This window comes from Neomonachus schauinslandi, chromosome 5 (genome assembly GCF_002201575.2).
Source record: "Neomonachus schauinslandi chromosome 5, ASM220157v2, whole genome shotgun sequence".
Classification (NCBI taxonomy): Eukaryota; Metazoa; Chordata; class Mammalia; order Carnivora; family Phocidae; genus Neomonachus; species Neomonachus schauinslandi.
The window spans coordinates 120,663,820-120,676,001 of NC_058407.1; the positions used below are offsets into that span (position 1 = coordinate 120,663,820).

Below are 12,182 nucleotides of genomic sequence, written 5' to 3' on the forward strand. Positions count from 1 at the left end.
GAGCCAAGGAGAGCTGACAATTTTTCCATGCAAAAATTAAAAGACAGCATTGAGATCGGTGATGGGAAAATAATTTTAGCCTAAAATACCGTCCTAAGGATGTCTACTGTATTTGTGTTTTCTATGATGATTGCGCTCTGCTGGATTTTCACCAATTAAACATAGTGTTTTCCTAGGAGCAGCTTTCTCGTTTAATATCTGCCACATGTTCTCTGGATTCTAATAGTCTCTCTGGTAGGTTTAAGAAAGTATGTAATATAGGCATATACATACGCTTCTCTCCTACCTCTCACAGAATTTACTCAATCAGACACGTTTTCTAAAAACATGTTTAACATTTTTGTAATTAAAAGGTCATCTTCAGGCTGAAGGTGAATATACATATTCATGTTTTCTTCTTTCTTCTGAAAAGGCTGGTTCAGGGAGTATTTCTAATTGGGTCACATTCTCCCAATGTCTAAGGGTTTTACGAACAAGGACAATAGGAGAAACACATTTTCTCTTTTCTATACAATATGTTTATTGATAAATACGGGGGAATAAAACATGGTCAACTGAACATATGCTTCTTCCTAAAATTTTTTTTTTTTTTTTTTGAGAAACTATAAACCCACAGACAAAAAGAACAGGAAATGAGAGGAGAGTTGACAAAAATGTAGACTATAGAAAGTGACAGTGGAAATTAACAGAATAGAAAGAGTGAGAACATAAAGTACCAAGAGGCTGGAGACTCTAGTCTGAGACCATGAACCAGACAAGAGGAAAGACATGCCCCCCCGCCAATCCACCTATAAAAGACCAGCAGCTAAGAAGCTTTGCCATTGGACTTAGAGCTTCCAGTGGGCCTTGTACATAATTAAGAGCAAGACATTGTAGACAGCCAAAAAGCACATCTTTGAAGAAAGTCTCCAGTATGTAAACATAATACCAAATTTTAAAAGTTTGAAGAACAGTGACAGTACAGGAAAATTAAAATGAATAGCTCATGGGATGTAAGAGAGAATATTACAGCCACAGAATAAGAACAGTGAAGCTATAAAAGGGGAGAGAAGAAAACTCTTAGGAATCAGAAATTTTCAAATATAAAAATTTCAATGGATGGGTTTGAAGATAAGTGGAGAAAGACTAGACAGTAAAACAAAGACACAGAAAAAATCCGAAGAAAATTCTAATCAAACTAGAGAACCAGAAAAAGAACATACAGTGGGGAAAATGATAAAAATAAAAATCGGTCACTCTCCAGAACTGAACTGACTGGCCCTTCACAATGAATGTTCATATAAGAAGCCAGGCACAAAAAATGAGAGCCACACCAAGGCAAAATTTCAAAATACCAAAGGCAGAGCAGTCCTTGACATACTGCAGAAAATTAAGAACCAAAACCCACAAAACCCCAATGACATTGGTGAGCATATCAACAGTGTTGGAAGGCAAAAGCAACAAAATAACATCTTTATAGTTCCAAAGAAAAGTATTCATCATACCCAAATATTATACCTAGCCAAACTATGAATTAAATGTGAGGCTAGAATTAAGACATTTTCAAGTTGGCAAGATCTCAAAAAAAAAAAAAAAAGAACTTTCTCTAGAAGGTTCCATGTTTTCTTGCTGCCAACCATTTCCTTATGTTGGCATTTGCTTACATTACTTATTAGGCCACTGGCCACTTTCTATTTATCAGCTAAAGTCCATGTCCATTCTGGAAGGACTTTCTGTTCCCGCCAGTAGGGGGCAGTCTTCCCACCCCGATGCTCCTGACTCCCGTATGGTACTTCTACTCCACCTATCAGCATGATTTAAGGCCAAGACTTTTCTCCCTAAACGAACAGTAGAAGCTTTCTGCAGGCTGCCTATTTCTTCCTTGTAGCTCTGGCCTCGTAGCCCGTGTACTCACCAACGGTGCCTAATATAATTTCTTTTTTTTTTTTTTTTAAAGATTTTATTTATTTATTTGACAGAGAGAGACACAGCGAGAGAGGGAATACAAGCAGGGGGAATGGGAGAGGGAGAAGCAGGCTTCCCGCGGAGCAGGGAGCCCGATGCGGGGCTCGATCCCAGGACGCCGGGATCATGACCTGAGCCGAAGGCAGACGCTTAACGACTGAGCCACCCAGGCGCCCCTATAATTTCTTTATCAAGGAGACATTCACTGATGAGAGAACGGTGGATTTAAAACTTCACGGTAATCCATTCTACTAAGAATACTGCATTGAGCCTACTTCATGTCTGCTCCAATCCCTTCTACATCCGGACTTCCTAACTCAGAGTCTCTGCACACAGAGAAGGGATCAGTTCCGGGGAGTAAGAGTGAAAAGAAAAACAGTATTCCTTCATTTAAAAAAAAAAAAGATGGTCCGATGACCCAGCAACTTCACTCCTAGATATACACGTGCGAGAAATGGAAACTTAGGTTCATGCAAAAACTTGCACACAAATGTTTGTGACAGCATTATGCACAACAGCCCAAAGTGGAAACAACCCAGATGTCCACTGAATGATAATGGATAAATAAAATGTGATATATACATATATAAATGGAATATTATTGGGCAATAAAAAGGACTGAGGTACTGACATATACTGCAGCTCAATGAACACTGAAAACATCACTAAGTGAAGGTAACCAGTCGCAAGAGACCACCCACTGCAGGACTCCGTTTATATGCGAGATCTACAGAGACAGAAAGTTGGAGTGGCTGCCTAGGCCTGAGGGGGTTGGGAAGAAAGAGGAGTGAGTTCTATCTCAGAACACGGGATTTCTTTAAGGGGCAATGAAAATATTCTAAAGTTGATCGTAAGGATGGTTGCACACCTCTGTGACTATACCAAAACCCACCGAATTGTATACTTTAAATGCATGAATTATAACTCAGTAAAGCGGGCTTTTAAAAAAGATCGCTATGGGAATAAATTAAATCCATGTATTTCTTGTCTTGAAGGCAAAAATCAAAGAGCTTAAACAAGGCAAGATTTGCAAAGGATGGCAAAACTGAAAAGGAACAAAACGTTCATTTTGGATGAAAACAAGTTAAAAAAAAAAAGGTCAGCTGATTTTTCTTTTTTTTTTTTTTAATGTTTTATTTATTTATTCATGAGAGTCAGAGAGAGAGAGGCAGAGGCAGAGGGAGAAGCAGGCTCCCCGCCTAGCAGGGAGCCCGATGCGGGACTCGATCCCAGGACCCTAGGATCATGACCTGAGCCGAAGGCAGACGCTTAACCATCTGAGCCACCCAGGCGCCCTCAGCTGATTTTTCTTTGCCTGAAAATACATACATAATTTGTTCACTGTAGAGTTTACCAGTTTAAGAGAAACCATAACAAAGTGCGAGTAAAAGGTACTGGCTTTTACTGGAAGCACAGGGTGCCTGGTTATAGAACCTTTTGTAGGTCACTTAATTTCAAAAGGCAGCGTCTCTAGTCTCACTCCTTGCCAATCACCTTATTTCACAGATCTGTTCTTGAGGACAATTAATGGATAATGTAGTTCATATTTAAAGAGGGCCGGGTTCTGAAAGCACCACTGAAGTTTCTCCCAGGCATTCGCCCAGTGATCTTACTGCACGTGATCTGCGGGGGGGCAGGGAGACAGAGCACCCACTGAGAAAGCCTTCCTGCTGGAGGGATGCTATCTAGAATGGCTGTAACAGAAACGCGGAAAACTTCTGATGCTCCCAAGATGGTCATGCAAAGTGTTTTAAATGATCTAAAATTAAACGACGAATTCATAGATTTTTAAACTTTAAAAGCTTCGTTTTAAAATAGGGCCCACAAAGTCGTACTGACACAAAGGCATGGTGGAAGGCAAAGAGAGAATATAAACTAATGAGGGGTGCCTGGCTGGCTCAGTCGGAAGAGCACACGACTCCTGATCTCGGGGTCGTGAGTTCAAACCCCATGCTGGGTGTGGAGATTACTTAAGATCTCTCTCTCTTTTTAAGATTTTATTTAGTTGACAGAGAGAGCGCACAAGTAGGCAGAGCTGCAGGGAGAGGGAGAAGCAGACTCCCCACTGAGCAGGGAGCCCGACGCGGGACTCGATTCCAGGACCCTGGGATCATGACCTGAGCTGAAAGCAGGCGCTTAACCGATTAAGCCACTCAGGGTGCCCCAAGAATAAAATCTTAAAAAAAAAAAAAAAAAATAGGCTAATGAGAAAGCCATCTCCAATCCCTCTTTTGCATTCCTTCTTCAGGGGTCCTGGAATTAATAAACCAGACCTACCAAGCCATGAGTTCACATAAAGTACACTTAAATCCGAGTCCTTCCATGGCCTTTCAGAATATATTCAAATTCTCACCTATCCTAGTGTAACTCATTTGAATACATCAAAGGTTTAAGATATGGACCTAATGGCGTGCCTGGGTGGCGCAGTCCGTCAAGCATCCGACTCTTGATTTCAGCCCAGGTCAGGATCTCAGGGTCGTGAGATCGAGCCCTGAGTCAGCTTGAGATTCTTACTCCCTCTTCCTCTCCCTCTGCCCCTCCTGCTTGTGCTCTCTCTAAAATAAATAGATATATCTTTTTTTAAAAAAGATACCAACCTAATTTTAAGGAAGAAAAATGGATGTAAATTAACCATTTTCATTAAACAGAGGAAACATTTCTATTGTTTTGCCTTTGTTTTAAACTCTCTTCGTTTTTCTTTCATCTTCTATATTACTTGTAATGATAAACTTTTTAGCCTGTATGACAAGTAACATGAACCTGGTTTGATTTGGGAAACAGGATTTTGGTCCACGCTGGTTAAAAGATATTTAAAATTTCTACGCAGCTGCGTCACTTAATCGAGGACTTACAACACACAGTTATGGACAAAAACTCCCCAATCAGATAACTAAAGACTTTGAAAACCAAACCTCTAAGACAGTGGGTTGTATGACCATGTGATATGAATCTGAGAAACTGGTTAATTTTGGTATGTGAAAATCACATGAATAAATTAGTGCAAATAAAACACTCTTATTTCTGGAACACAGACTGTTATTTCTTTTTTTCCCAGACTCTTCTTTGCACCCTGGTGCAAAAATATAGAAGAATTCAGATTCTCAATCTCGAGATATATTAGCTACACTGCACACTTGTGGCCATGAACTTCACTAGTCATACATCTGTTGTTTAATCTTCTCCATTACTTAATTTTTTTTTTTATTGTGTAAGAACATTTCACAAGCGATCCACCCTTTTAACATATGAAGTGCAAAGTACAGTAGTGTTAACTCTAGGCACAATGTTGCACAACAGATCTCTCGAATTTATTCATCTTGCATAACTGCAACTTTCTGTCTGTTGATTAGCAACTCCCCATTTCCTCCTCCTCCCAGTCCCTGGCAACCACCATTCCCCCCCCTCTGCTTCTAGGAGTGTGACTGCTTTAGATGCTTCCTCCAAGTGGAATTCATCCCTCTGCGATTGGCTTATTTCACCGAGCATAATGTCCTCCAGCTTCATCCATAGTGTCTCATCCTCATGTTTTAAATGGGTGAAGCCTGGTAGAGCAGATTAGTTGATGGCAGCCGGGCCACACCTTTCCTTATCAGTTCCTCGCTCCCGCTGTTTATGGCTTGTCTTGCAGTCAAGACGGTGTCAGATCTGGAAATGACTTCCCTGCCCGCTGAGGTGAGAACACTGTTTTGATGTATGGAAAGACTGCTTTTTAAAAGTCAAGGCCTCCTAGCAGTGCCTCAGTAAACTACTATGGCAACTGTGCTAGGGGCCATGAATATTACATAAGGGCCGTCCATGCATTCAAGCCAGAATCTCCAAGCCACAATTCCCATAGCAACACACAGAGATTTTACTCATCTCAGAGATGAAGCAGCCAGCAAGAGTGCCTAATGCCATCCTTGGGTTTTTTGCCCTTTTTTTTTTTAAAGCAAGATCAACACAGTACTTATTCTTTCTCCAAAGCAATAATTTTTTTTTTTTCCCCCGAAAGAAAACCACCAACCATATGAAATAGGTTCATTTCAAAAGTTATCCAGATCACACAAACCAAGGTACCGTAAACTTGAACAACAATCTACACTTTTAGAAATAGCTGCCATTCGAATGACTGCATGGGAAAAAGAATTCTCATCGTTACAATCAGTGAAATGAACCACCATCTTGGCTAAATACTGTACTTACAGATTTTTATCTGATTTCCAGTCCCCCATCCACATATACACACTTTATTATACAATGAAGAACATGTTTGAGGAAGGAACATTTTTAACTGATAAAATATTTAACTGCTTTATTTTTGAGAAGCATAATGCAATCCATTTTTTTAACATAAGAAAATACTACTATAAAACACCTATGGATTAAAATTTGGGGGAAAGATTGTTCAAGCCTAAGAAAATACACATTACCTTGAAGCAAGTTGTTTTTCCAAGCAGAGAAATGGTTGACTGGAGAATTGAAGTGAAATCATTCTGTTATTAGAAGCAGATTTTTCCCCTTTGTATATTTGGGGATCCTTCTCTGTGTGTTTAAATAAACTATCCACCCACAGAAATGAGTCGGTTGGATTATAAAACAACATAAAAGCCAAGACCACTCATATATCACACTTCCTTTTTCTACCAAGGAAATCAAATACACTCCATTTCTTGCACCTGTTTAAAATCAGACAATGAAATACTGTAAGAGACCAAACATACGCTTTAAAAGAAACTTCCACAGGTGGCCCATCACAGCCCGGCACGACTGGCAAAGAAAGAGGTTGGCAGAGGAGAAATGGTTTTACCTTTGCCTTTTCCAACTGGGCCTGGGCCTGTCGCTCTGCTTCTCTGCGCACTGCCTCCCGATCTTCCTCCAAAGAAACATCTGAATCGGACGGACGGCTGGTGTAGGAGTCTGCCGAACCCTTGAGAGAAAAATTTGCATTTAAAAAGAGATTCCATCTATGATGTTTGCATTGGAAAAGTCTCATTGACACAGCAGTTTGCTTCCTAGATTCTGCTATAAATTCCTGAAAAGAGCAGAAAACAATCCATTTCGGGGCAAGCCATCTAGAAACATCGTGCTCTCCTTGACAGACCATTCCCTAGGATAGTTGTGCCTACCAAGGGACCATTCCTTCCCAAGGCTTATGCTCCAATGACTATCCTTTCTGGAAGCCAGAGCAAGTTCCTTTATAATTAAACCAGCTCCGTGGTGCAGTGCCCGGCTGAAGGGCACAGAGGGGTTTCAAGGATGCCTTCAAGAACAGACGACATGCTAAAGCAAGTATTTACAACGGGAAAGGAGATACGTCTACTAAAAAACAACATAAAAGAAAGTCTAACGCATTATAAACTTGAATTCTCTACCATGACTCCCATTTTAACCTTAAGCATCCTTTTGTACCTTTCCATTCACCTGATACCCTCACTGACAAAACTGTAAGACAACAGTAGCCAGCTTCACTCCATCCTTAAGCAACACATTTTTCCATAGCTTTTAAATCGACGTTTAATAAAAGCTGCCTAAAGTAAACACCTGCCTGGGATAGCTGCTCTGGCAATAAATCACAACATCGGAAAAGGAGCTCAGAAAATTATAGGACTCTCCCTCGCTCCCTCTCTTGCCATCAGGATCATATTACTAAATCACAGGAGCCCCTGCGAGCACTCACTGTAAGGACAGCAGAAGCAGCGACAACATAGCGTCTCCCCCAGACTAAAGCCCTTGAGCTTACACAGATATCCGAATTCTTCAGCCTTCCTCCCTTGGCTCTTTTCAGAAGCCTGATCCAGGTGGCCTTCATTAGCCAGACAGCGCCTTTCTCATCCGCAGCTGCAGCCCCGGGCACAGATCCTCAGTGCGCGCTGAGCCCTGGAGCGCCCCGGCTCCTTTCCTATCCATGCTCTGGGCAAGCCCCTCTTCTCCGTCCCTTCCTGCCCCCGGGGCTTTCACGCCCTACCCCGGAGGACTCCGATCCAAGGAGATTCTTATTTTCCCATTCCGGGGGTGGGGGGGATAGAAAACAAACACTCGAATGCCTTATATTGCTTTAAAAAATAAAGAACACTTCAAGTGCATTCAAAGACAGGCATCAACTCGTTCTAAACTTGACGGATCTCATCACTCTAAATATTCTCTTCTCTGCTCTGGGATTGTTACAGGAAATTAGTTGTAAGAGAACCTTTTTTTAAAAAAAAAAAACCTAGTGCAAAACGTATGCAGTGACATTTGCAAGTGCAAAGTTCAAGCCTTATCTTCAGAGATCTGGAGGGGGAGGGCGGAGGACGCACTCACCGCACTGGGCATGCTCCATATGTAGCCTTTTTACGCAGATGCTACATCACACTGTTAGTCTATGTCAAATTGCCATTTTGCATCCGAAGTGTAAGCAGCTGGAAAGGGCTTTTCGGTTCTATAGTAACAGGCACATGGTACGTCTGTCATGTTGCTGTTGCAGATGAAACATTCTCTCAGAGACAAAGCATGCAATCTTTTCATTTAATGATCCCTTTCCATTACCCTGCTACCGAGAAAGTATATCCTCTGCCATACTACAATTCAAAAATAAGCAATATTACACACACGTTATTGGACAGGAGAAATCAACGAATGATGCTCATCAGTCATAACACCAACCTGCTCTTGATTGCTTGTGACTTCCCGAACAAGATGCAGGAGACAGATTTGCCCATTTAATTAGGACATGAAAGTAATCACAGCTCTAAGCAATGAGTTTAACTGAGCTCAAAATGACTTTGAACTGTTTCTCCAACTGAGAAACTACTGTTTGAAAGTCCTTAGAATAACAGTATGAATTTTCAGAACAATAACTATGAAGAAATTGCAAAGCTTGGTTGATTAGCTCGAGTTAAGATTTACAGAATAATTTAGTCCAAGTTCTTCTTATAAATAAGGTGATTGAAGCTTGAGAAGATACTTATTTTCTCTACTAATAGGATGACATTTTTAAAGTTTTATGAAGAAATACACACTTCTGGATTTCTTAAAGTTAGACATAAAATTCCATCACTGCTTTCCAAACTACAGTTTTGTTTGTGTGGTGGGGAGGGGATTATTTTATAAAGTCACATGCAAATGAAAGGTGTTTTTAAGAAAATCTTTGTTACTTTTTCTCTCTTCGTTCCTTCTTCCTCCCCCCTGCCTTTCGTCTGTGGACTAAGACCAATCTTCATGATGTAAATGCTAGAAAATACAGTAGAATAGAGGCTTTTGAATAAAAGTTACAGACTGAATGCACCTTAATTGTGGTATCATAAATCAATAAACAGATTATTTATATTCTTATGAAGTGAATGCAAAATGCACGGGAGATGCAAAATGCATTGCAATTTTTTATTCCAATAAAATTCACAAGGGAAATAGGAATTTTCTCCCACCAACACATATCCTAGGGGATCCCTCATCTTCCCAGAGGGTTTCTCATAGCAGGAGTAGCATGGTACAGAATTACCAGGAAGCACAACTCTCTCCCAAAAAGGGCCTCAGGCCCCATTGTCACAAGTGTTGGCATTTTAAACCCAATCACCCTAAGGAAGTTTCAGTTCACACCTCAGTGAGGATACAAAGTTTCCGTCATTAAGAACCCCCATAATACGGAGAGGAAGAGCCTAACACACACATAATTGTGCGCTATCCCCTTCCCTTTTGAAGAAAATAAGATTTAAAAAGTTCTTTGCTAATGATCAGATGTAGCTTTTAATTGCAGTCATGTTGACACCTGTTTCCAGGTTTAAATAATAAACATAAAAAAAACTACAGTGACCTTTGGCCAAGATCTTTTGAATATTTGCAACAATATATTAACTTTTGTCTCTTTTACAATGTGAGATGTGACTCTCAACTGATGTGTAATGCAGCTTATGGAAGGAGCCACGTTACTTTCATCATTCTTTGTATATGTATTAACAATAGCAAAACGGCCAAGTCTTTTCATTATAGAAGTTACAGGAACTCACTGCAGAGAGAGACACAAATAGCCGGGACTTTAAATTCTCCCACCCAAAGATAACCACTATTAAAGAGTAGCATGTTTCAGCCTCCAGACTTCTTGCGTTTTTGAAAGTCACCCTCCTCACATGTGCATTACAATTAATCTGCTTCCTTCTGGGAGTTGGATTTATGCAGTTAGAAGTAATATATCTAATTAGGCTTTTGCCTTTGGTACCATATGGACGTTCTGGGTCATTCGGCCTCAAGTAGTCTTCAGCCAGGACCGCAGGAAGGCTGTTCCATAACTCCAGAACAGGTTCATTACAAGATGTACCCTTGATCTCTTGGGCTGCTACAATGTGATTAGCTGGTCTTTTGTAGTTTTGTCCTTGTGGGTACCTCACATGTTCAGCTACAAATACTTCCTTTTCTACACCTTAATATTCTCATTCCTCATGGTACAGTTCCAAAATGTAACTTGCAACGTGATGTCTACCAAAACTCATCCCGGATCATTCACTTTTATCCTCAGAACTCTTACTCCAAATATGTGTGCTTTGCTTATGGGAAAGTTAGTTAAATTGGATTAACTCATGCTTTTTAAAAATTTTTATTATTATTATTTTTTTTTTTTTTGAGAGAGAGAGAGAGGGAGAGAGGAGGTGGTGGGGAGGGGCAGAGGGAGAGGGAGAGAGAGAATCTTAAGCAGGCTGCATGCCCAGCGTAGAGCAAAAGGCGGGGCTCAATCTCAACAACTGTGAGCTCATGACCTGAGCTGAAATCAAGAGTCGGACACTGAACCAACTGAGCCACCCAGGTACCCCTAACTCATGCTTTTTATCTACTCTCCAGTTTTTGTCTTTTTCCAATTTATGCCAAATATGTGCACAAAAAAGTGTCACCCTTTTCCTTTAACACATTTTTTTTATATTTATAAAGTTTGCTTCTTTGATGCTGTACTCTACTGTTTCAATCATATATATTTCCAGCACCATTTTTCTTGAGCGTTCTTGTTCTTGTATTTTCTCTTTTAAAGACAAAAGGGTAAGAATCAGCCTATTCAGGAGTGGCATCTTGGATCCCAAAGTGCTCATCTATTTCTGTAGGAAATCTTCATATGAAGAGTAAAGCAAAGCTCTTGGGCAAAATCAATTTCTCATGGTATCCCAAGGCTACCCTGAGTCTAGATAAATCTATGTTCCATCCCAAACCCTCAAGACTTCAAATGACCCTCCACATGTATAGGAGGATGCTAAACCAATGGCAAGTTTGACTTCAGTTGTTTCCTCCTGACCTGCCATGGGATGATAGACATCCCATTGCCATACTCTTCAGGCCCACACTTTTAGGAAAAAGCAAAATGGGACAGTCTTCTGAGGCCAAGGACCAATGGGAAAGAGTTCTATCTTGTATTGTCTGCTTGCATTAGCTGGCAGAGATAATTCTTTTATTTCTCATATTGTCACCTCTTTCCACAGGTCAGAAGAATTTTTTTTTCTGTGAAGAGATCTGGATCTCTAAAAGAATGAATTGCTAGCCCCTGCATTGTTGAGGTTACAACAAAACCATAAACTGTTTACTAATGATGACAATTCCTGACTCAAAAAATTTAAAAATGATATAGACTATTGAGATGAAGCACATTTACATGAATACTGTATAGTTTAGTTTGCAAATGTCATGGAATTACTATTCATACCCATTCAATTAATGAAATTCTCAAATGTGACTGGCCTGCTTAATGTGAAAACATTAAGCAAGGTGATGGTAATAAATCCATGCGAGTTCATACCTGTGTGGTAACTTTGATGATTATGTAAAAGCTAAAACAGTAGCTGCAATTTTCTCAAGAGCACAGGGAAATTTAGAAACTTTGTGTAATTGCCCTATGTACTGACAAAAAGACTAAATGTTACCAAAAGCAAAACCAAAACCCAACCACATCCATTTACTGAGTACTTACTACTTTGTTAAAGTGTACATGCTCTGACTCTAAGTTAAATGCTGGGAATATGACAGCGGAAAAGATGAAAGCTAAGTTTCCATCAGGGAGCCTAATAATCTAGTTGAAAAGGAGATTAATTTTTTAAAGTAATCAAAGAAATAATCCCAACAAGAAAACACAAAACAGGCTGAGAAACAGAATAATGGTGAGCAGAAGCTATTTTAGTTAAGGTGACGAGACAACATTCTGAGATGCTATTTAAGCTGAAATATCTCACAAGAAAAAGGAAAAAAAAACAAGTTAGCTTTAGGATGTGTTCAGAAAAGCGATGTCCAGGAAGAGGGAACAGCATCTGCTA

At 40.1% G+C, this 12,182-nt stretch overlaps 1 protein-coding gene across 6 annotated transcripts in view; it reads right to left on the bottom strand.

The window, feature by feature from the left end:
- The window catches only part of CACNB2 (calcium voltage-gated channel auxiliary subunit beta 2), a 382,283-nt gene that overhangs the window by 118,030 nt on the left and 252,071 nt on the right, over positions 1-12,182 (bottom strand). For 5 of the 6 annotated variants that reach the window (XM_021696791.1, XM_021696792.1, XM_021696794.1 and 2 more), the window contains exon 3: positions 6,731-6,850. In XM_021696791.1, coding sequence (XP_021552466.1) covers positions 6,731-6,850 — 120 coding nt within the window. Of the gene's footprint in view, positions 1-6,730; positions 6,851-7,663; positions 7,957-12,182 lie in introns of those variants that run through there. The other variant, XM_021696795.1, reaches the window with a different exon arrangement.